Below are 27123 nucleotides of genomic sequence, written 5' to 3'. Positions count from 1 at the left end.
TTCTCGCGTACCTGCGCCTGATGAGGCTGACGCATGTTGTCAGTGAAACGTTGTGAATTAATAAATCAACGCAAGAAAATTTAAATACACTTTACTTGTATTTATTTATTTTCTCACATTTCGCCCCCAACGGATCACTGATTACTTTCAATTTCCAAATTCACCGGAGGGCACTGATATATCCAAACAAACCGATAACGATTGTAGTATTAAATACCAAAAAAGTTTAACATTTGATTATTCTCTCAATTACATAAAAAAATTTTAGCTACAATCTTAAAAGTAAGCTATAACTATAAGTAAATTATTACACTGTTAACAAAAACATTATTTTTCCAGAAAAACAACAATAAAAATCATGTTTGGAATGACCCCCCTCATTTACTACATAATACACAAAGATGTACATGTATATTATTCTTGTTTAAAGCTTGATTGTTTTAGTCAACTAAGCAATCTGATGAAAAAAATTCTGTTGAGTTCTCAATAAACCAAAAATTTTATTTTCGGAGACCGTAGAGATGAATTGAAGTAGAAGTACTTAAATAGCGGGGAGGTAGATCGGGTGCTGCGTGGTAGCGAGGGGGAGGGGTGGAAGAGGTTGTTTGGAAATTATTGGATTAACAATCAGGTGAAAATAAGCAAATAACTATGTGATTTGAAGAGAAGCTGAGGGGGAGCTGTAGGTGAGCGGGAGGGAGTGAAAACGAGTGGGTGGGAGCTGTAGCTTTCTTTCGCCCATACAACTGTCTAATATAGAGGCGTATATAAACTTGTACATCGTGTTTATTGATGGTAGCTCATCACACCTGCACTGCCTATTTACGTGATATTAGACTATTAGGCTTAAAAACATCGGGTAATGAAGTTAATGTTGTTCAAGTTACCTGTATCTTTGCATAAACAGTAACTCAATTGATTAAATACTATACAATATTGTGAGGTGAATTTACATTTTCTTCATATTATTAAAAAGCTCACGGTTTTGTTTGTTAGTACCTAAGGTAAAAGCACCAGTACGTGAACACTTCCTAAAATTTCACCAGTAGATTGAACAGCTTGAATAAACTATTTTCAATTTAAGTGGATAAAAAAAAAAAATGTTTCTGATATCCTTTGATCGTTCTTTAGATAAAACAAAATTTATATTTCAGTAAGTCTTTATACTCAACGAGAAAAAAATTATTTATTTGTGCAACTTGTATGAGGTGGCTTGTGAGACTGTTCAGGTACTGGTACCATTATGTTTTACCTATACCCAGTACTCGAACACATAAAAATGATTGAAATCACTGTTAATCAATAATAATAGTATGTCAAGCCAGTCGTTATAGTTTTCATAATATGTCACCAACGAAATTAGAAAGAAATTTTTCGATTTGGTTATTTGCAATACATAATAAAAATAGAAATCAGTAGAAGGCAGCTAACATAACCTCTCTCCCATTTAATTAACATGGGATGTCCAAGTACTCGGTCAAAAATACGTATCGGTACCAATACCTGAACACGCTGTTCATCTACTGGATCATTGGTAAAAAAACTTTAAAATTAATTTATTAATTGTACACATGACCTAGAAAAACTTTTTTGTTTTTTTTTTAAAGGAAAAAATATAAACTTACTGGCGCAATGACTGTTTTGTTGTTATGCAAATCAGAAATTCAATAAAAATGAGAAAACAAAGACTTTCTGGAAAAAGTGTTCACGTACTGGTGCTTTTACCTTAGTTTTATAATTAGATATACAAAAATGATGTGAGATTAAGTGAGTAAAATTTCTTCAAATTTAGTTAATAGTAAAGTGTAATTCCTGCAAGTTCATTTATAAGTATTTTCATTTTGTAATGAGTAATTTTAAAAATAAATACGACTGAAACTAATCTTTACATGCATATATCTAGTTGGCACACTTATTTTTAAACTTATGCAGTTTGACTTATTGTGATTGAGGTTAATTGACAAAATAATCTTTTTATATACGTTGTACACATATTATTTGTTGGTACGTGATTGAATAAAAAACGGATTTTGGTAGGAAATCATCTTACGAATAAAATGAGCCTAAGACCGTTATTCTAAGCAAAAGTTAAAGTGATGACAGAATTTGGTTAATGTTTGACCTCTTCAGACTACTGCGTGACCGCTTAGAGTCGAGAGACCCTCCCTCCAAGTCATTCCTGACTGCCAGCTACACACTACACCCCCCCCCTTTCCTCACCTCTACCCCAGTTACGATTTCTGATCATTTGACACATAGAAACTAGGAGAACGTCACATTATCTTCCCGTTTTCCATCGTCCAAGAATGCCATGAAAAGTCACCCAAGACTGAGGTTAATCATATTTAGCATAAGTACACGCTGATATTTTTACAAATGTTTGAAATATAATAGGCGATAACAACGAGTTACACGTTATTATTATTTGAATATTAAAAATTTATATCGGTGCCACTCTAGGTTATCTAGATCATTAATATATTTAAATAATTTTTATTGTCAATTTATATATGTATTGTACGATGGCAGTTTGTCATCGCAGGAGACAGACAATAATACTTCAGATCGATATTTCTAGTTCAAATACGTGATTTCTATATTGTCGTTATGCTGCTACGCACGCTTTTTCATTACATTTATTCGTAGTTGACTAGTGACTAACATTTTTTTTGTGGTGCTATTATTAAATGGCTACTGTATTTTTGGAAAACTTTTTTGTATTTAAAGTTTTGTACGGTTATAACTATAACAAACTTTTATCGGTGTACTTTAAAGGTGATTCAACTTATTCAATTCTCTTGGAATGTTACTAACTAATTTTTAGTCAAGTTAAATGAAGTATATATAAGTATATTATATAAGTCATTGGGTGATTAAAAAAAAAGTTTTCTTGCCATTAGCGCGGTTCTTATAAAAAGTTAGTTTTTTTGTTGAATTCAATCGCGTAAAACCAATTTTATGATAAAAAATTATTATCATCTTGAGTATCCATCACAATTTTGTCCAAATCGGTTTTATGACAAAACAGGCACTTTCACCAGCACAATTATAAATTTCAAGAAACTTTTTATTTACCTTAGCTGTTAAGTGAAATACGTAGCTATCCAATACACAAATTTTTTTATATGGCCCTTTAAATAGATGGAAGAATTTTGATGTGACCTTGTGCATTGCATTTTAGATGTTTTGAACTCGAAAAAGCACCCTAGCTCTAATCTCAAGTACAACAGTGGACATTTTGTACTTTTTTTTAATTTTTGAAGCAAAGCTCTTTATGTAGGGCCCTTGCTCGACGAAAAAAGGGGAAAGCGTCACACTTTTTTTGCCCCCTTTGTTTCTGTTTGTCCCCCCACCACTGCCTGCTCTCTTGACAGCAAAAGTAGTATATAATGTATGTACTGTATGCCATCAGGCGTGCACTTTCTCTTTCTCTTTCTTTCTTTTAGCATCACTGCAGTGATGTTCATGAACAGCGCGAAAACTTAAAAGTAAAATCAGACAAAAAACTCGAAAATAAAGCAGGTGAAGTAAAAATTTTGAAGATAACATATAAGCCAGGGAAAGTTTCGAACAACCCCGATCGGAAATTTGTTACGTGAGCACCCTAGCTAGCATATATTGGTCCTCGTGTGGCAAATGCGTTGTGTTTGGTGGTGGCATGATGTTATGGAGGAAGAGCGCCGCTGTACCTAGCCATTATAGTTTTTCTACATACATACATATATATATATATAGTAGTATCTACCTACACAGGTACAGTTTACAGGATAATATTCCATAGAATTTCGAGATCGTTACGAAATTTAAAGAAAACAACTATCGATTACAGGAATTAAATGATTTATTACGTAATAGGTGGATAGAACTTTAATCATTTTGTAAAATATTTACTTTAAAAATACTTTAATTATCCTCACTGACTGTTTTAATTTTGAAAGCACGATGTACTTGTGCATTTCTTGCTAGTTAACGACGTCTCTTACTTATATAAACTAATAACAGAATCTTATGAAAATAAAGGATAGTAATATTTAGACAATTTTAAATTTACTTATCCTTTTTTCAGCATGAGTTAAAATATAAAAAAATGTGAAATAACACTATAATAAAGGCCCGTGTTTGACATTGGCTTTTATAGGACAGCTGCTGAATCAACATTAAAAACTATAATAGAAATAATAAATGTCAACAAAACTTACAGAACCAGTACCAAACTATTTAAGTAGTAATCGTGCAAAGGTTTTTCTCATGTTGTAACACTTTTTACAGATGTAAACATAAAAATGATTAAAATTCCTTTAAAAATCACTCGTTATGTTAGTATTCTACTATGCTTTTCCATTTTATTCAAGGTATCGGTAATGCAGTTACCTACAAAAAATCTATCAACCAGTCAACATCCTTAAGCACGTTCCCTTGTTTATGCAAATAATGACAAAACTACTTAAAATTTGAAAATGTAGTACATTAGACTGTTCTGCAGTTATCTCTAGATTATTTTTATTTCATTTTTTTAATTTTTACTTCTATGTGTTTTTTCATACGTCATTACACATGGCATAGCCAATCCGAAACCTCTTGTGTACAGCCATATGTAAAACCACATGAAATACTGTACGGCTTTCCGTATGGACACATGGAATTCTGTCATCCATTTTTCAGATGGGTAGCCTACTTGAAATTTCTGATTGGGAATATGTGTTAATGTGACGTTCTTAAATGGCGCGAAAATCTGATAGTATATAAAACAAGACTGCATAAGTACGCACGATAAATTCTTTTAATTATAAAATAATGAATGAGCATTAATAAATTTTACATTTTTGAAATAGAATAACGCTAAACTGCCAAAAATTATATAATTAAAAAAAGTAGTTTCTTCATAAAAATCTTATTGAAGCTTCGCTTTTCCCATGTATCCCACGACCCATTGTTTTTTTTATAATGCCTTCTTGGAATCAAATTAACAACACATAATGTTTTATCGTTTCATTTGAAAGGAATCAAATCAATTTTTCTACGTCACTTTAGGTTGATTTACCGTAATGCATCTCATAAACAGTGCATCCAGTACTGCAATGTGTGGTTATGTTTAGGAGATTCTGGATATTATCAACATTTCTTAACAAATTCGTATATGTAGTATTACAGAATATTCAAAATGTATGCCCATTTTTGCACATAACTCTTTCTATCGATTTGGACTGTGGGTGCTGGATGCTATCATACAGTATGGTTATTTTTTTACTCTTCAGTCTTTTCCGACACGTTGCCAACGTGAACTGGGAGTCATTGTCACTGAGGATTCTCGCTGGTGTCCTGCACCCTGGTAGATATTTTCCAAAAATTATTTTTAACGAGGTTAGCGTAATGAAATTTTTTAATGTATTTTACTAACTTTAGAAACGCGTCCATATCATAAGTAAGTACTAAGCTTTCCTTCTTGTGAGATGTCAAGAAGGGGACCATTGAAGTTGACCGTGGGTTAATTTTATTGTACTTTCCCTTCATCGCGACCAATAGGTGTTTCACGCGTTGGCCCAGATCACACTTAAGTAGAAGTTTTTTATACCATTTTTTATTTGTTTTCAAGTATAGTAGTTTTTTCAACACATTCGTGTTCTGTAAACGCCTAATGGATAATAAAGATTTTCGTGAGTTATGCGTATTAGCTGATATTTTAATTTTTTAGGTATACAAATTTTTCTGTGTTTTTTTTCGTTTTAATTGATAAAATTTTTTAAATTACTTCATAATTTACACTTAATTTTTTGTCACTTATATTTTCAATAATTTTACTTCATTTTATACTACTTGATTGGTTGCTTTATAAATTTTATAAAATATTTTTTAAGGAAAGCTTCTTTCTATTTATGGATAGAATTTTCGTTATTAATGAGTTATGTCAAGAGGTTTATTTATCGACGGTAAAATTATTTTATGTTCTGTCTCATCTCCAAATCTTGTTTTTGAATTTTGACAAAAAAATCTGCTATCATGTTTTCTATCCTTTAACAAAGGGTTGTATAGAAAACAAAAATTGCTGAAGTAAAAGACTCCAAAAGCCTGCTGTTATGATAAATTGTTGAGTTTATGTAAGTGAGAGCTTTATGAGATACTTTTATGAAAGTGTCTATGTATGTGTGTATGGATACTGTCTACTCAGTCTACTGTGTAACTGTGTAATTGTGCGCGCATGTGTCTATGTTTCACATATAGCCCAGTTGATATTATTATCTTGATAAACTAAATTACTAAAAAATTAAAAAGAAAGCAAGATATACTAAAAAAATTAATTTTTACAGACTTTCTAAAGGGGAAAAAAGGTGTGAGTCTGAAGATCCCCGATAGATGTGAAACATAAAAAAAAGTTGTTAAGGACGTTCGGTAGAGATAGCGGGGGGGGGGAACCACTTGCGGGGCAAGGGGGAAGTAGTGATGAGTGAAGACTTGGCATCGCTGCACGGGTCTCCAATGTGTGAATGTTCATGTTCACACATCAGGTGGTGTGCAATCTGCAATGTCTGCACTGTGTGCTGCGTCGGTTACGGCAGCGTATGTGTATATTTGTAATGTATTTGTGCTAAAGGTGTAAGTATTTGTTTTTTATTCGTTATAACAATGTAATAAAAATGAGTACATAATTAAAAAGTCTCATTAAAAGTGATATGTTAAATAATTAGGACAGACTTTAGTCTCTGCGATTGCTACAAGCATGTGATATTGTTATCTTGTATAAAAAAATTGTATTGTATAAGAATTACAAACTAAAAACTTTATTGAGAAAAATAAATATGTGTTATTATAATACAATGTTTTGTTATGGGTACGGGTGGAGCCTATATACATACTCACACACATATACAGCATGATATGTAACGGTGGCATTTCCCGAGAACCGCGTGTAGAGCGATTTTTTCTGACGCGAACCCCGTTGGAATTATTTTTTAGGGCAAATAGCTTTTAAATGGGAGCCGATTGAAAATACGTTCCAAACTACCCCTAAATGGGGTTGGAAAGCTATAGCGCGCCCGCATGAACTCGCGACGTTGCCATATTGTTATTGGAGCTTAGTCGGTAAGCAGTGAGAACTATATCCATGTGCGCACGCAAGAGCGTCAGCTACTGCTGGTAACTTGAAGGTTGGATATAAAAATTTTTATACCTTAAGGTAAATATTGTCTGCTCCTTATGTTGTCAGTTGCTTATCCATCACGCGCTTACTGTCTTTCTCACTCTCATGTAGGACAAAAACATCTTTAAATTTTTATACTTAAGTAATGTTACCTCGAATGAAAGTAAAATACCATATCAGTAGGGATTTTTCCCCTCTACACGACAGTATTTTTGCAAAAATAGTCGACCTCTCGGTCAAAAATATTGTTGTTAGGTATGTCTTGCTTACGTTCCCGGGTATGTCATCTGTACACGATTTAGAACGAGTCCATTCATAAATTGCAATAATCAAGTACCCGGGAAGTGCCCGGAAAGTACCCGCCAAGTGCCCGGGAAGTACCCGAGGAAGTGCCCGGGAAGTACCCGCCAAGTGCCCGGGAAGTACCCGAGGAAGTACCTGGGAAGTACCCACCAAGTATCCGGGAAGTACCCACCAAGTATCCGGGAAGTGCTCGCCAAGTATCCGGGAAGTGCCCGGGAAGTACCCGCCAAGTGCCCGGGAAGTACCCGAGGAAGTACCCGGGAAGTACCCGCCAAGTACCCGGGAAGTACCCGCCAAGTGCCCGGGAAGTGCCCGGGAAGGAGCCGCCAAGTGCCCGGGAAGTACCTGGGAAGTACCCGCCAAGTGCCCCGGAAGTCCCCGCCAAGTACAATACAATCGGGTACTTCCTTGGGTACTTCCCGGGCACTTGGCGGGTACTTGGCGGGTACTTCCCGGGCACTTGGTGGGTACTTCCCGGGCACTTGGCGGGTACTTCCCGGGTACTCGGCGGGTACTTCCCGGGCACTTCCCAGGCACTTCCTCGGGTACTTCCAGGGCACTTCCTCGGGTACTTCCCGGGCACTTACTCGGGTACTTCCCGGGCACTTCCTCGGGTACTTGGCGGGTACTTGGCGGGTACTTCCCAGGTACTTGGCGGGTACTTCCCGAGCACTTCCTCGGGTACACCCCGGGCACTTCCTCGGGTACTTCCCGGGCACTTGGCGGGTACTTCCCGGGCACTTCCCGGGTACTTGATTATTGCAGTTTATGAATGGACTCGTTCTAAATCGTGTACAGATGGCATACCCGGGAACGTAAGCAGGACATACCTAACAACAATATTTTTGACCGAGAGGTCGACTATTTTTGCAAAAATACTGTCGTGTAGAGGGAAAAAATTCCTACTGATATGGTATTTTACTTTCATTCGAGGTAACATTACTTAAGTATAAAAATTTAAAGATGTTTTTGTCCTACATGAGAGTGAGAAAGACCGTAAGTGCGTGATGGATAAACAACTGACAACATAAGGAGCAGACAATATTTACCTTAAGGTATAAAAATTTTTACATCCAACCTTCAAGTTACCAGCAGTAGCTGACGCTCTTGCGTGCGCACATGGATATAGTTCTCACTGCTTACCGACTAAGCTCCAATAACAATATGGCAACGTCGCGAGTTCATGCGGGCGCGCTATAGCTTTCCAACCCCATTTAGGGGTAGTTTGGAACGTATTTTCAATCGGCTCCCATTTAAAAGCTATTTGCCCTAAAAAATAATTCCAACGGGGTTCGCGTCAGAAAAAATCGCTCTACACGTGGTTCTCGGGAAATGCCACCGTTACATATCATGCTGTATAAGCTTATTTTTTATACAGAAATACATAAATATCTACCATAATATTCAAATATTTAAGGATTTACGTCCTGGAACATTTTGAATTTCCCGCTTCTTGCGACGTTGCCGTTGAATTTTTGTCGAACTACTATTTAATTTTTTTATTAATAAACTAATCAGATAATCGTCCTGAAACTTTGTGTACACGTAGTTAATAACATTATCTGTGTCATGTAAAAAAATTGGAGGCATTCATCACGCCAATTTTTTTAAAACTGAGTTTTTATAAGTTTCCCCATAAGCGACCGTGTTAAAATGACTGAAATTTGAAATTCAATATCTTGGAAACGAAACAGACAAACCTCTCGAAATTTTAACAGCTTCATTGTTACAACAATTAGAACGTCTGGTTAAAATTTCAAAAAGATTTATCACAGGGTTCTATCTCTACCGAACGTCCTTAAGCTCAGTGTTATTCTGTATGTAGTGGTATATATTTTTTTTTACCATAAATAATTTTCGTTTTATACTTTTATATTAAAGAAGTCATCTATTTAACAATTTTAATGTTAGTAAGTAAAAATTATAGGTCAGCAAAAAATATCCATCTATATATACAATCCATGTTTTTACTTTTTCCAATACCATCGGATACGTAAAAACACCAAATAAAATTTATTACTATATACTAGCATAATAAACACTTGAATCACTGATTTCTTTGGTCAATTCACTTTCAATAAACAATCATTTTTTAAATTAATTAAAAAATTTTCCATAAGGCTCCGTGCATTACGGCGATCTCAGTAAGAGACAGTTTGTCTCACTCATTAAAAATTAAATTGCTAATGAAAAGATCTCCATTCTTCCAATAATTTGTAAGGTCATGTTTAAGCATAAGAATAAAAAATTTATTTTATACGTTTTTTATAACTCTGCAAATACGCTATAATTATTTCTAGAATTTTCCACCTTGATATCATAGAAAAATATTCAAGTCACATAAATTTATGGTTATTTTTGTTACATAACCCAATGCTTTTTTTTTGTGCACCACGGCTATTTTTTTCCAATAAGAAATAAGTGAAAATCTTTTATTTTTGGCGTATCTTGCTTCTTTTGAAGGTACGGCGTATTTTTATTTAATATTTGGAGGTTTTGTACACGCATGACGATCGGAAATCATCATTGAATTTTTGTAATTCCGTACTAAAAATAATACAATTCTTTCTAAAATTTTTTCCCTTCATTTTATATACGTACATCCATAACATTCAGAATTGAGGAAACATCTTTTATGACACTTGAAGGATAACAGCGAGCTTCGCATGGTGCACAAAAAGAGAAGCGCTGAGTTATGTAAAAACATAACTTTAATTTTTAATGTTTTCCATGTACCTTATGAAATAAAGGGGGAAAATTTTCGGAAAAATTATCTTTTGATTAGTACAGTACTGCAATAATGTAAAAATTATTTTTCCCAGTCATGCGTCCACAAAAAGCTCAATGAACGAGTATAAGGAAAATTTGAGCATCTCTGGAATTTCAGACCGCGTCGAGTTTTTCAATAATACAGGTGCCGAAATGTCGTGCAGTTCTGAGGATTGTTGATAGGTTAATTTCAAAAGTAAGCTTTCTCCAAAAGATAGAAATTTGTGCAGCCCCGATACTGCAAAGTTAGTAGTGCTCGGGTTTTTTAACAAAAATATTATACAATGATCAAATCGTACAGGCTAAATTTTACGTAATATGAAATTTGAAAAGTAATTTATTTGATCAACCAGAAATTGATAAACTCGATTTAATTCGAATGAATATTGTAAGTGAAGAAGCGTTTCAACAAATGATAGAGTGGGTAAGAGAATATAACGTTGTTTTTAATGACCTTGGCAGATTCACACGCGTTTTGAAAATACATCTACGTAACAACCCGAAGCTATACTTGTAATGTACACCGTGCTCTGCGGCAATACCTTTGTTACAAAAACTTAGAGTCAAATTAGACAGACTCGTAAGCTTCGGTATAATTATTGAACCAGTGGACCTCCCGACTGGCTAGTGCAGCCCGATAACAGTCGTGCTAAAAAATGTGTAGACGACATTAGGCTATGCATTAATTTTACACAGCTTAATCACAGCCTCGAACGCGCAGTTCACCTGCTATCCGAAGTTGACGTTATGCTGGCCTTCTTAACGGGTAATCAAATTTTAACAAAACTTTATGCTAAAGTAAGGTATCATCAAATCAAGTGAGAGAAGGAAAGCAAAAAATTAAGATGCTTTGTTAGACCTATCGGTTGATTTATATGCAATTATCTACCCTTTAGAGTGAACTGCAAGTCTGACTAATTTTCTCAAATATTTTCTGAACTACTCATTGGTTTACCACCTGTAAGTATTTAAGTAAAAAATGTACTAATTTATGCACAGGGTCAGAAAATTTTGACAAAGTTTTAAAAGCGATTTTGGAGCGTATAAAAAAAGAAAGTGTGACTCTGAACAAAAAAAATTGTTTTCGCAGCTGATAAGTTAAATTATTTTGGTTACGTTGCCTCCAAGCAAGGCATTGATATCTGGCCCAAACGTGTACAAGCTATTACCGATTGTTTTCGGCCGCAAGACAAATACTTAGTCCAGCAATTCCTTGGTACGGCGAATAATACGAGTAAATTCATCCCAAATTGGTAGGAAATTTTAAGGCCATTCAATGTGCTTTTAAAAAATAGTGGCTTAAGCGTCTAAAACATTATCATCTTACAAAAAAAATTATAGCCTAATAGAAAAGGAGGCGCTAGCTTTGGCTTTCGCAACCTAGCGTTTTAAAGAATACATCATCGAACAAAATCATTCGACGAACTGATGTCTTGACTACAAATAATCGAACTTCGCCTAATGCACATGATTTGTTACATCCCGAGCAAGTAGCTCGTTCTCGTGGACTTTGTATCTAGAAATTCGTTAACATATACTCAAAAAAGCAAGAATTATATCGATGAACTACAAAATTTTTTAAAGACACATTTCCGAGCCGTCCGTGGTAAAAAGTAGACATGGACTTATTTTATGTTAACATTTTCATGAAAACGGTACTAACCATTAAAAAAAATGACATATCTCTAGCTTCAGGGAAAAATTGCACTTGTTTAAAATTGAAAAAAGTTCATCTAGAACTAAAATATGTTCTTTGACAGACAGTGTTACTATCATGATATACTGATATACTGATTAATGATTAAGTACAGCTTCGAAAGGCCTTACGTAATATTTCTAACACTTCGTTCAACGCAATACTTAAGGCGTGCATAAAGGCTGAGCCTGTGACCTGAAGATCAAATGGAACTCTTGTGAAAGGATAAAACAAAAATTTAAATTTGAAGGCTGTAAAGAGTTTTGAGTCATTATGCAGAGGAATTTTCTAGTACCTGTGACTTAAATCATGTTTTGTAAAGTATCTTACATCATGGTAATTTTGCATCAATTTGTATTAAAGTGACAGTGTTTCTTGATCATCAATGACAAATTTATTTACATGCCATGCATTTAAGAAGATTTATATGTCTTCATTATTTTTTCTCAATTATCTTTAGTGAGCTTACAGTAGAGGCTTATCGATCATTCAATAATTTTATCTTGGATCATTTCATTGATTTTTTTCCGGACGTCTGTCATATAGCTAGTGGTACTGAGCAAGAGTGTTTTATTCGGACCGTGCAACAGTTTGAAAGAACGCCACCACTGGTGACAATCGGAATCACTGTACTAGATGTAATGCATGGAAGACAATTTCTTATTAATAGTTTAATCTTAAAAATCTTTCGAATTAGAAGACGTTTATACAAGTAACAATGCATTTTCTATTGTCTGTGATAATCTTATCCATTTTTTTGAAAACAAATATCACAAAAAGTAACCTCAAAGTGTATGGAAAAAAACAACGAATGAGATAGTAAAAGATTCATTATTACTTGTATAAACCTCTTCTAACTCGATAGATTTGTAAGATTAAATTATTAATGAGGAATTGTTACTTACTTCCATGAATTATCTCCGGTCCAGTGATTCTGAGTATCGCGAGTGGTGGCTCTTTTTTAAACTATTGCACGGTCCGAATAATTGGATTTTTGTAATTTCAACTAATAAAGTATCCGTAAGTCCTTGCAGGTTCCAACTTTTCAACCAAAACATTTTTTTCAATAAGCCCTGTTGTGCTGCAATAAGCAACGTTAGTGAAGACGCAACTGCCTTTAACTCTACTAACAAATTGATTTGCGTGTTATATTATTATGATCGTATACTTCACAGTTTTAATTTTTTTTTTCTTGATTTTTGTTCTTTTTATTACTATCTTCGTCACAAGAGCTTATTTCATATCCTGTTATATCAAACTCATCGCTTAAATGCCAATTACTTCTGGTATGTATAGAATCATTTTTTTTTTTTTTTATATCATTTTACTTCAGCCATAATATTGAATTAGTTATATGTATATGTAGGTTGTATTATCTTTGTGCGAAGTCATCATCTTGTTGGAAGAATTTGAGTCGAACAATACCACTGAGGGGTCGAGGCAGTATTGTTGAATGTCACTGATTTGTGACAGTATTTTATGTAAGCTTCATTTTTAGGAGCTAGCCATTATCTCATACATTTCACATGAAAGATTAGGGATGATTAAGAATATGTATAATACTAGCTGCTGGATAATTTGCAGGCTTATAAATACTTGTTTTATTACGTTTATAATTTTTTCTTCCATTGCTGTGCTGACTATAATATTATTTGCCAGAAGTTCTTCCAATTTAACCGTTAAATTAAATTTATTGTGAAATTGTCCAGGCATTTCAGTTGACTACTTTCACCGATAAGTCTTCAAATTTGAAGCGTGTCTATCTTAATGCACATATGGAGGGAGAAAGAATACTATTTTGGGCTTTATAGTTTTTTAGATCTCCTTGTTGTGAAAATTATTTTTCATTACTATTTAAATAATGGTAGTAGCGTACTCTAGTAAACTTACTGCATTATTACTCAGTTTAAAGGACTAGCATTGCTGCTGCTTATTCTATTTTGATAATTTGTATGCAATGGGTGGTAGAAATCGAAATCTCGCTACAGCAAGTTTTTACGTATTACTATTGTCGCGTTCGTATGATACGTAGGCCTTGATTCTGTAAAAATTTAATTATTTACGTATTGATTACTTGCTTTGTATCCACGATCGCCTAAGCTGTTTTTATAGTTTGAATTTGAGTATGTATGCCAACATTGTTAATTTTTACGCGTAACTATAACACGTAATATATATTACATTGATCGGTGCCTTTGTAATTAATTACGCTGTCTGTAACTAATTTGTATTAAAGTATTTTGTTAAGCATTTAAATATTGCTATTTCTTTTCAAAATTTGTTTGTTTCTTAATTTAAGAATGTTGCAGAGTGGTCGGAGCCTGACCGATCGTGATAAAACTATTGTAATTTATAAACATTAGTTTATCTTTCACGCAAGGAGGATATTGGTGTATGAATTTTAATTTTTTTCATGTCTGGTTATTTGTGCCAGAGATAGTTTGCATTATTTTGTAAATTAAAAAAAAATACCGAAAACTATTTCTTTCAGCCGAGTATCTCTGATTCAACCACGTAATTTTGATTTTAACTTTAATTGCTTTTAAATAAAAGTCTCTTTCAAACATTTCTTTCAATTAATTGTAATAAATATTTTGATTAATGCATACAATTACCCACTTTTTTGCTCTTCCTTGCCTATATTAAATTCTACTCATTGTCGTCCACAAATATACGTAGCTTTAAATCTATTTAATAAATATTAATTGCGTTCGCTATGGCAGAAATATTAAATAAGTTTTAATTTTAATTTTGTTTTCAAAGTTTTTTTTTTTATATTTGACATTGTACTTAAACTTCGTTAATCATGTTCTAGGCATATTCAAATTGATTTTGTTATTCGATTTAAAACTGATCGTTTTGTCTTTGTTCTATGGCATTGCGAGCTTGTGATAACTATTGTATTAATTTTACAACTTCTGCATTTCTTCACTTCGCATCAACTTGTAACTGCTTTGCTCAAGAAAGCTGTCGTTTTGATTGTTTATTTAAGAAAGTAACGCTTCAAGCTCCGCATTGCCATTTTTGTCTGGCTGTGATGGCATCTATTACCTTTTTTTGAAGTTATACTTCTATAGGCACGTTATGCATAAGGGTAAATCAATGATTTCAGATTCTGACCTTCAGGAAAAGTATAATGGAAGTAAATTTTGCTTGATTTTTTCTTCTTTTCCCCACCTCTCATGACGTACTTTCGGTCCCCTGTACACTACACAATGCTACCACACTACACCGTACAAGGTCACGGCCCCGCACTGCAGCACACATTTTGAATTTTATTTCTTTTTCTTTTAACTAACGTCTGTTAAATTTCTTTTAACTGATTAACTTATCAATAATTTATTTAACAGAATGTTTTTTTTTTATTGCTTTGTCAGAAAACTTGGAAATCAGTGTGTTTTTCAGCAGAGCAGCTTTCCAATATATTAATAAATGTTTATTTTTTTATAGTTAATTTGTCACTTTCACAGTCAATAAATGTATATACATTTGAGCGCGTGGTGGCTCGGTTGGATTTTTCGGGCAAGTACCTCTGTGATTTTTCATATCGGCTTTTTCACCACGCAATGCTCCTCGAGGAGGGCTTAGGCGACCTCCTCGCAGCATAATTGCCTAATTTCCTCCTACCCTCTCCCCTCTCCCAGTAATGGGAGGCTTCCCATCCCTTTCCTTGTCCCTTTCCCAAGTGCTAAGTGCCCATAGTGGTGCCCTTATTAAAGGAGCCGGACGTAGAGCACTGTAATATAAAAAAAAAAAAATGTATATACATTTTTTCAAAATTTTCAAAAATTAAAAAAAAATTTTTTTATCACTGTTTAAATACAATAGTTGTTTTTTATTGTGTTTTATTTTTCGACAATTTTTTCATTCGTGATTGAAGTAATTTTTTGACTTAAGGACGTTCTTCACATAGTTAATGGGGGAGATACTTCAGAGCAACGAGAGGAACGGTAATGTGTGCCGTAAAGCTAACAATTATTTTTGTCATGTGGATGTTCTTACATATATGTATTTACGCACACTGCATCCCCTCTTTCTAAATTCATTTAAAAACTAACTTGTGGGTCTATTTAAAAATTCGATAGGTTTATCTAAAATTACTCTTTTGTACCCAAAGCATTGGGAGATTCCTATAAATCATATAAAAGCCATTAAACGTAATTTTTTCATAAGGTTACATGTTAACTATCGATTGTTTAAAATTAAACATCTATAAAATAATGATTCAGTCAAACGAGCTGCAATTTTTGTGGGTATTTTTTATGCTATTTCAATATACGTTTGATATTTGAATAATATTTACATATTTGTCAAAAAAACCTATGTGTGATGAACGTCCTGAAGGAACGTTTACTGACATGTAATACTACCCTATTGAAGAAAGCGATACTACAGGATGGTTTTTCCTTATTTTCTAGATACAATTATGTTTTGGGTATTAAATATGGACTAGGAATAAGTGTGGGAGCGTATGGGATAGATGTGAGGGTGACGTTAAAAATGTAATCAGCATATAGGCAATAGGGAGTTGTTCTGAAATCACCTGACGATTCGACGAAATCGTATTGTCTTGTACTGGCCAGCCTATATATTACTGTTATTGTATCGTGCCGTCATATATTGTTTATAATCGTTAACTCATCAAATATTAATTGAAATCATACCCAGTCGACGTGGTTCACTCATTCCCACGATAATTGCAGTACTTTTGTACACAATATTGTTTTATGAAAGGTATTTTTATACTCATAATTATATTGTTTGCCATATAATTTTATAGAAGTATAACTTTATACTTGGGTACTCAGGCATCCATTGTCCACTGGTTTTTTTTTCCGGTACTTTTTTGATATTTTTTTCAGTGTATCTTTTCAAATTCACATTTATGTAAAAGTTTTTACCTTGAATATAAATATCCTAAAGATTTCATTCACTAATAAGACATCAGACCTGTAGGTTCCTTGAGTTTTAACAACTCACCAGTTTGGTGCCAACTTAAAATTGACTCCAATTTCGCGGCTGTTTAAAAAATTACTTTAATAACTAAAATGCTCAATAAATGGTGAGCTAGAGAAATAGTCACATAAACGTATACACGAAAATTAATGCATGATTTTTAGGAAAATGAGAACATTGATAATTCATTAATGATAACCCACTAATCTCCTAACTTATATCATACCTTATGAAACTGAGAGCACAATGGTAATATCTGTGGTGAAACACCTTGCCAGTTAAGCTGACACTCTGTACCAATGGTACATTGGGTCTCCTTGCGGGGTTAAGCCAGTGCTCTCTGGCGAAGCATTGGAACCAGAATAATTAGCATCTCCAGAGATCCCCTATGTTACAGGGACTACTCCTCATCGGTAAGGCCGATGATCCCTGCCTGGCACCTGGCATCAGATCCACGAATCTCTACCTATAGCCTTAGCGCTATTTCATATTCACTTAAACCTGAAGATCTGTGGGGTAAGGAAAACCTCTGATAGAAAATTCCACGGAAAAACCTGCCCCGAAACAACCGGGGTTTCATAGGAACTTTTTTCGGTGAAAACAGTTGAAAAAAAAAACTGCATTTACTGCGAATCGAATATAACCCCTAGAATAGCATTGTATCGGTAACAAGTATGGTTACGCCACTTCGATCTAAAAATCACATTATGTCCACGTTAATTTTGGATGTTCTAGTATGTCATATGCCTGTTGTGCCAACTAATTGTTGGGCTGTTTTGTTGTTGTAAGCTTTGTCAACACTCATTTTCTCTACCTATTTCCTTGAAGTTGATTACAGAGCCTTTTTGTGTTAGTTAATGGCTTGTTCCTGATTTTATTTTTACTTTTGGATGTCGAGGTTGTGACGCAGCTGAACTCAGCGAATCGGGTACATTCAATAGTATTTGTGTGTGTGTTAGCTTTTTTCTCTTTTGTTTTATGAAATTGCTTTAACAAGAGCTGGGAGTCAAGAATGTTTCGATGCCGCAGAGAAACTACATTATTAGAATTTATTAGTAAAAACGTATTTATTTTAAAATGCTTTATTTACTTAACTGTAATAACACTTTTCTGTTTAACCTGAGAGAGACTTGGAAGGACATGCTGTATTTATTAAAAAACCTCTCACATAAAAAAAATAAGCACCACTAAGAGTATCCACTCCGAATACAACTCCAGATAAGAACTGTGGAAAATTCTTTGGATTGTTCTAAGAGAAATTCAATCCAATACCTAACATAACCAGCCATACTTTGACTGACAATGAGTTATGCCATTGCTAACGAGCTATTATTTGTTTATATTTAATATAGTTTATCACTTAAGCAAATGGTTTCTTCCATTCAAATAACTTATTGCTTACCCTACATGATAGTGAGCAGTGGACACCTAGAGCAGACTAGAAAACACACGGACAAGCATACCCGCACAGGGTACGGTGACCTATTTGGACTTGTACAGACAGTTATATGAATAATTGTCATGTGGATCAAGAAAACCCCAGGAAATTTCCCGTAGGAAAAATCTGATTCAGAACAGTCTGGTGTATCTACCTCATTTCTGCCCTGGAGTCTAAGGTGCAGACTTAGTCAATGAGGCAGAAATTTAGCACACCTTTCGCTCACAATGTCGAGGAGACACAGAAACAGCCAATGGGATCCACCAAGCGAAAAGAAAAGGCGATACGGCGAGACTTAAGTGGACACCCATCCAAGTGCTAACTGCACCAAATGCTGCTTAACCTTGGTGATCAACGGGACTGCGACTCTATCGCTGAGCCATGGTGTCGGTATATATTGATCTTCCTATATTACAGTTACTGTTCAGAGCAGTCTACACAATCCCTCATAGTCTGGTACAGACTCCAACTGACCCCCTCGAAAAATAAGTTAAGATTCCGTCATTTTTTCCCTTTTTTTGACTCATCCCGATTTTTTCCAACCCTTCACCGCCCCTACAAATCTCCCACTGCCCCCCATGCGTTTTTTCTTGATTCCCCACCGCCCCACACAACTTTTGGACAACCTGATGGAGACCCTACTGATCTTAACGGGCCATGGTATATTTACGTACGTATGTGTGTCGTATATATGCATACATTTTATTACATATGTACACATTTTATTTTATTTTCAATTCACTTCATTATTAAACTTCAATAAGACAGAAAATTTTCTTATTGTAGAATTAAATTACATTAATTACATTCCATTTGCGTAAAAATTTTGAAAATAAATAAGTTAAGTAAACATAATCAGTCTTATAATCGATAGATAACGATTTGGGTTGAAACCCTAACCGCTTCCACAGCCCCCCCACCATTTTGAGAGAATCTGGTGGAGACCCTACCGATCTTCATGGACCCCGACATGTATACGTACGTGTACGTGTCGTATATATATGTAGGTATGTACATTTTATTTTATTTTGAACCCAGACAAATACAGGTAGTTCTGCCGTAGCTTGCTCAGATCGACTTGAAAAATTTTTTTAAAAAAGAAGTCGGTTAAAAAAATTTTTTTCATGGTATTTCCACTGCACACTACATAAGTAACAAATATCTAAAGCGATGCTTCCTACCAAACCTCCAAATTTGCTAGTAAAAAGTTATGCGAAATTTTATAAAAGTCAGTTTTCATTGATTTTTGAATAATTGTATCTCTTTCTAACACATGTAGCTAAGCTCCTTCAACAGTAAGAGTGTTTTTACTGGGCTCAAATGAAAGCTGGGATCAAGACCTATCGATTAAAAAAAAAATTTTGTTCAGTTTTGTGTTTTCATTCGAAAGTTACAGCTGTTTTAATTAGAGCCTAAGTATCGCTAATAATGTGATTTTGGCTGAAATTCAGTATTTTTCATAAAATCACTATAACTTTTCATTCGGGGCATAAAATTCAAAGATTTTTGTTTTAATCATTAGGACTCTGTTTTTGCTTTCATTTAAACCCAGATAAAGCCACCTAATGGAGTGTGCCACTTGGCTACCAACGTTAGTAGCAGCACCCCCGTTTTTGCATTTATGTAGCAAAAAGAGGCCAATTGTACAAAACCCCGAGATACGTGTTTCGTCTTTTAGACCAACAGTGATAAAAAAAAAGTTTGGCTGGGATTGATTGCTCTAAAACGAAAAAAAAAACGGTACTTTAAGGTGAGGTAGGGTTGGAATGGAAAAGTTTGGAATGGAATTTTCAATGTTTGTAGTGTTCGTACGACTCGTAGACGTATTACAATGACTTGTCCATCCATACTTTATTTACTACTGATTTGTTAGTATATATCAGTGCCCTCCGGTGAATTTGGAAATTCAAAGTGTTTGTCAGTCGACAGCACGACAGGTGACGAGTAAGTCAACCAAACTTACGAATTCTCGCGTACCTGCGCCTGATGAGGCTGATGCATATTGTCAGCGAAACGTTGCGCATCAATAAATCAACGCAAGAAAATTTAATTACACTTTACTTGTATTTATTTATTTTCTTACATTTCGCCCCCAACGGATCACTGATCACTTTGAATTTATTTACTACTGTTTGTACGCGTGAAATACGCAAAAAGAAGAGCTTGGCTATTCAAGAGGTAACAACTTCAGGTACTACTGTCGTAAGAATTTATTTATTTTAGTCCTATACTTTAAAAAGTGACCATTGGTTAGCATTTCCAGTCCATAAAGTTACTAGTTTGAACTGATTTTTGTTAAAACCACGATTATGGGGAAAATATGCGGACAAGATGTATGCAGTGAAAACTCACTCATTTTTGTCGATTTTTGGTGAGACTAAGGTACAAATCTAATCACCAATAGCTAGAGTATATAATGCTTACACGTCCAAGTAGTAGATGAGCCTTATTTTTTACCCGTGAAAGTTTTCATGAGTGAAATTGAGTTGTGGACATGGGTCGGAATGGGAAATTCGACTCTTAATGATCGATTATCTCAATGAAGAAATTAATGTAGTGGTATTAGACAAAATGTCAAGTAAAGTTAACATAACATTTAACACAATTTAACGTTTTTAAAGTTTTGGATTTCATTACGGCACGTGAGTATGAGTGCTGGACACGATCTGAGCAAGTTACAGCAGAATAACCCATACATGTACGCATTTACATGTATATATATATATCTTCCTATGTTACATAGGTGTTTGAGTAAGGCATTTTACACAAATCCCCAAGACTCAACACAGTCTCCCACAATTCCCGTGCAACCGACCCCCCCTCCCTAACCCCTATCGCCCCTTAACGGCCCCCCTACAAGAAAAGTAAAACTTTGTCGTTGTCTCCCTTATTTTGGCTTAGCTTACTAATTGTTCAGACCCCCTGCTACTCTCACAACCCCCACATACCTCCTAGCACCCCACGCCAAATTTTTGTTCATCCGCACCACCTACCCCTATATGCTATCATACTATTTTTGTAGAATCTTATTGGCACTCTACTTACTTTTGCGGAACTTGACACCTACTCAGACACACATATGTACCCATATTATTTTATTGACACACTACGGTGAAACATAATCTTAAAAAGTGAACCAATACAACCATGTCCAAGTGTTGTGAACGTAATTTGCTGGTAACATATATATTAATAAAATCGTAAGTATATTTTGAAAATTTTATGTTTAAAGAGAAACAAAGACCATCAGTTGAAGCTGGCTTCTAACACTGGTGAATTTTATTTCAAATTCTATTATTTTTATAAAAAAGTTTCATACTACCACTTTGATTGCCCTCGTCTCTGTTAACAGAATAAGAAGTGACCGTACATCTTTCAATTCTAGTCTTTATAAATACAGAATTACGAATAGTGATGAATGCAAATATTAAGATAGAGACCCGTATGTTCCTAACCACGCATTTTTGCAATGTAAACTATGTGACAAAGGAAGAGATACCGTGTATAAGGAAATTCTAAAATATCATCCATTTATTCTAAACTATATTTAACTAATACGGAACTCTAATTGTTACAATTCTTTCAATATTTATTTGCATAATTAACACAATTATGTAAATTTGTACAAAATATACGAATATTTGTACATATAAAAATTCCATATGTTCTTATTCTGCTTCAAAATTTTTTAAAAGTATTCAGTGATCCTTAAACTTACATTGCATTTTTTTTTGTTTTATAACTGTAAAAATAGTTGTGTATTAGTAATTAAAAATTAGGAAAAATTCTTTTTTATACTCAATAAGCTGTCTTTTATTTGTAAACTATTTATGTAATATATTATTTATGAATTGCGGCATAGTCCAATAAGTTGGAAATTTTCCAATAAAAAATCTATACTTTCTTATTATTACGGTTTGTCTAGAAACAGTGTTACGGACGTTTGAGTCCAATTCCGATTGGCTGCGCGATTTTTAGCCATTTTACTGTATGTTATATAGGTTGAGTAAGTAATGTAAATAACGTTCTATATATAGTTTTCATTCGGCGTGGGGCTTGAGTTACCACATATGTACGTAATATTACTATACCCATACCCAATAAATGACTTAACTATAGTGGTCATATGCCACCCTGTTTTAGATCTGCTGTAGTGTCCTATTTACATAAATATGATGTATACACGATGTTCTCCAATGAAAATCTTAACATTCTTAATATTTATCATAGTCAGAAAATTTTTATTTCTAAGCTTAAAGATTCTTTTTTCATATATTTTTTCATCTTACTTGTCTCTACGGGTTGATATTGTGAGGCTAAGTCACAAGCCCTCTGTTTTCGTGCAACTAGCCCTACGCCTAGTTCTTAAATTCAGCCCTGTTTATGATGGTCTTGGATTTCATCTTTACTTTAATAATAATGTTAGTTATTCAAGTGTTTTTACCTATGAATATTCATCGTTATTTTAAAGTTATTTTTTTATTCATGCTTTTCTTCCATGAATCATCCTGTGTGTCTCTATTATAATTTTAGTGAGATCATCTTCCTACGTATTTATTTTTCAATTTGATGATAATTTCTTAAATAATGACTAGAGGCGTATGAGGCTCAAGATAAGGTTAATTACTATTTTAAATGTAGGACAAAACGTTGTTAAAATATTTTTACTTTTTCCTAAAATCAGAAGAATCTTATGAACTATTTAACCCCTTACAATTGTAAATAGTTGGGAGATACATACATCTTGACCATCTCGCCATCCGTCAAATTTTGGATGTGAAAACATTTCATACGAGGTTTGGATTTCCGCTTGGGCAGTAAAAATTTTCCAATCGTAACGCTTTTTCTGTCACGTCTATATAGATATACTAATACCGGTCTCTCTCTCTCTCTCTCTCTACTGAAGAGCTCTGAGTTTACGCTGCTTCCAGCCAAAAAATATAGATATACTATATCATATTCGTCTACAAGCAGTTAAGTGTGCATGCGCACGTGCACACACACATATGCTGTGCAGGGCTGCTGGCCAAAAGTGGCCCGTGCTGCGTGTTTACGCTGCCACCTACAAGAATATTGGTCTGTCTAATTCAGAGGTGAGGCGAGTGGTCTAAAAGCCACGCAGGAAGAGACTGAGAGAGATGACAGTTGCCGTCCATCCGTGCGTGTGTATTAGTTTGCGTCTGTCGGTTACAATTGACGCGTATACATATAACCTTACTTTTTAAGCACGTTGCTGTTTATATTTCACCAAATACTAACATAAATAATATCATTCGCTTTTTGCGGTTTAATTTGCTACCATATTTAGATATTGGTTCTACTGCATTGCAAGGAAATTACAATTCTTTGCCTATGACTGTTTCTGGTAATTTTAATGTTAATTTTAATAATGAAAATTCTCAGCCTTGAATATACTTTCTGCACGATTTTTAACATTTGCACATTAATAATGATCGACATCAATCTACTACCATAGGAAGTACGACTATAGACGGAGTTTTTTCGAGATTCTTAAATGAAATTGCGTCTTCAACATTTATTTCTTACTATAGCTACCACAAATCAATTATTACTATTATACAGAAGGATGAGGAACACACTTTGCAATGAATAATCATTTAAATATTTTTTAGTTTGATTTTTTTTGGTACTTTTTCTACATTAATAAATATTTTTTTGTTAATAAAAAATATGATATGCAATTTGTATGAATATTGTTTGTTTAATTGAATAACAAAATATGAAATACTTCATAAGATTCTTGGAACTGTGAGATGTGGAGAGATTTTGTAGTGAGTATTTTTAAACATCAAAACAAATCTTAAATTCCGTCTTAAAAGATTTATTGTTTCGGGACGAATGCCTTTTATTTTAAGTATGGGGTTAGTCAAGACATATCATGTTGTTGATTTGAGAGTATTATAATGAAGTCAGTAATGAAATGGCGTTTCATGAAGTAGTGTGTATTGTATAAAAATTATTCAAAGTAATAATATTTTGTTTGTTCATGTTTTGCAAGCGAGTAACTGGACCAACTATACAACTAAATTAAACAAAAAAACTAGATTAAAAAGATTTGACGAAGTAATTACTAAAGAAATATACTCAGATATAGAGACGTAATGACCAAGATAAAGCGATAAAGATACTAATCTTGTCATTTTTGCAGCAAAACTATAAAAAGTTATGGAAAAATGTTAAGGTACCGTTGCACTAGGGCACACAGATCTAGAATATAAATAATATGGTATACTTGTGCATAATAGTAGTTTTTACTATATGAGCGCTACTACCACTTAGAGGCATGGTACTCATGAGCTGAACGCTTTTTTTCATACCTACGTATGTGTTCAAATGTTGCGAAAAGCGCCCTGAATATTGAAATATTACTTAAAAAATTTAGTTTATGTAACAGACAATATTACTCTTAATTTAAATAAAACTTTTTTTCTAGTAATGATAGATAGATAAAGATGCCTTATGTAGAAAAATGCTACGTATAAAAAGATATTTAAAATCAAAGACTATATCAAAATCACATGTGAGTGATAAAATTTTTTTTATAGGTTGTAAGGTGTATAAAAGACAGACGTAGGGCACGTAGATATCGATTGCCTAATTCTAGCCTAAAGAAAATACCAACGCACAAGTATACAAAGGGTGACCCATACGAAACATGTGCTATTTGCCTCGAGGATTATGTTGAAAACGAAAAATTGCGAATTTTGCCCTGTGCACATGGTAAGTAGCTTATGTTTTTACCCGTTATTTACACTTTTTCAGTAAAATTCTATAGAAACTCCTTGTCTTTTCACATTATAAAAGCTTATTAATGATTGTTTAACAATGTTATATGTATATGTACATAAAAACTTTCCACAGACTGGTACAATTCTTACTTTAATATTATGAGAAGAATACACGTCATTATTTAAAATATAAGCATGGTTATTTTACTTCCTCACATGAACAATGACCCATCTGAACGTGTCTGTGGTGTATTTATAGGTATATATATATTAAAATACTATTTGTACGGACTTTTTTTTACATTATAAAAATAATTATAAACATTTTATTTATCAACATGAAATTGTTTCAATTATTCTAAGATATTAATGGAGACAAGATTACAACATGGTCAATCCTTAGACACAAGAAAACTTAAGTATGTTCAAAAACGTTTGGTGAATAAAATAACACCAATAATTAATAAAGTAATACTGGTTTCTTATAGTAAATATACTATATTCTAGATGAACAAAGTTTTGAATAAACTTAACGAAAATACGTCAACTTATAGTGTTAGTGGCCCCTTCGCTCGAGACTCACTAAATGGAGCTCCACAGTATGTGACATACAATGTAAAATATTTTCAGTTAAAAATTTTACATATATTCCTGACACTTCTCAGAACAACAATCTTATCAAAAACATATTTGTTCGGAATCCGTACAGTTTATTTAGTCAAATTATAAGATTTAAATTGTTAAATAAATATAATAATGTTGAAAAAAATTGTGCGTTCCTTAAGCCAAAAAATAATTGTTAGCCCTGAACGGTCATTGTTATGCACTTTCTTACGTTATAATAAATATATGGGCTATTTGTTAAAACTACAAAGATTTATAACTGACAGAAAAATGTGATTAAAAAACTTTTTTCTTTTGTCTCACAACTTTATCACGAGAGCAACATAGTCCTGTAGCTTTATCTCTACGTTTTTTATGGCCACAAAAACACAAACACATATCGTACTCATTCCAAAATCCAAAAGATTTAGGAAATGACTGTGAAGGTTACAATAAAAAGCTGATCTCTCATTTAATAAATTCTTTATGTCAATTTTAATGCTGCTGTTTCAATCTCGACCAATGTTCTGCGTGAGTTTCTTGACGCCTAAAATTGTATACATTAGATCCATTAAAAGTTTTCCTTCCAATTTGCTCTCTTGCGAATTTTGTCATCTTTAAGACTTTTGTGAGCCCTAAAGGTTATTTTTTATTAAATTTGTTAAGTTCTTATGTATTTGTCGACCAGGTAGTTTGACGTCCGATGGCCCTAACAAGGACCAGCGAGCTTCTTAAGTAAACTTTTTCTTGACTAAATTTCCAGAAAACGTAACTACCTCTACACCTCAAGGTGGTCTTCTCTGGCCTGTTATTGTAGCAGTAACTGATATCGAGGGAAATCACCACGTCTGAAGCGTTGGAGCTAGTTATTGAGCTCTTGCTAAACGTCTTCTGGTATTATGCCGAAGACGTTAGTGTCCTAACCACCTCAATTTTTTGCAGACTCAGTTGTTTTGGTGATCTAAGGTGGGCAGATTGATTCGCGACGCGAGATTGCCCATTGAAGACTGTCCCGTTGGTTCAAGTTTATTTTTCTTTCATAGCTGTTAGATTCGCCCACCGCAGACTTCAGAAAGAATCGGTGATTCCTGGTTGAATGCTTAGAGTCAAGAGGATAATATAGGGTCGTCGGTCACTGGAGTTCCCAGCCTTGTGACGAACAACTCCGATCGTGACATGTGCCAGTAAATGACTGACTTGGTTTAATAGTCGTCGGCTTTGTATAGTCTTTTAGTTAACAAATCGCTGCCAGAAATGGTAGTGAAAATATATTTTCTAGTAAAATAGTTTAACGTTTAGTGGCCCTTAAAAGAACCGATAAGATTAATGTTTAAGGAAGAAACGTAAATGCTCATGATGGCCAGTGGCGATTCTTCATTTATTATTAATTTTGATGATGGAGAGCCGGCTGCGGGTAGCTTGACTCTTACCCTCGGAGTCTTTGCGTACGAAGACTGTGCTGAAGGAAGATACG

At 34.0% G+C, this 27123-nt stretch overlaps 1 protein-coding gene across 5 annotated transcripts in view; it reads left to right on the top strand.

Annotated features, from left to right (window-relative positions):
- Positions 1–27123, top strand: part of LOC106642392 (E3 ubiquitin-protein ligase RNF13) — a 241283-nt gene that overhangs the window by 154072 nt on the left and 60088 nt on the right. For all 5 annotated transcript variants that reach the window (XM_014357167.2, XM_089597552.1, XM_014357166.2 and 2 more), the window contains one exon: positions 24864–25038. In XM_014357167.2, coding sequence (XP_014212653.2) covers positions 24864–25038 — 175 coding nt within the window. The remainder of the gene's footprint in view (positions 1–24863; positions 25039–27123) is intronic.

Source organism: Copidosoma floridanum, unplaced genomic scaffold (assembly GCF_036245765.1).
Source record: "Copidosoma floridanum isolate Cflo_tuat_1 unplaced genomic scaffold, Cflo_Japanese_pri ptg000033l, whole genome shotgun sequence".
Classification (NCBI taxonomy): domain Eukaryota; kingdom Metazoa; phylum Arthropoda; class Insecta; order Hymenoptera; family Encyrtidae; genus Copidosoma; species Copidosoma floridanum.
The sequence above is the reverse complement of the archived record's forward strand: the minus strand, read 5'-3'. Positions and strand labels throughout refer to the sequence as shown.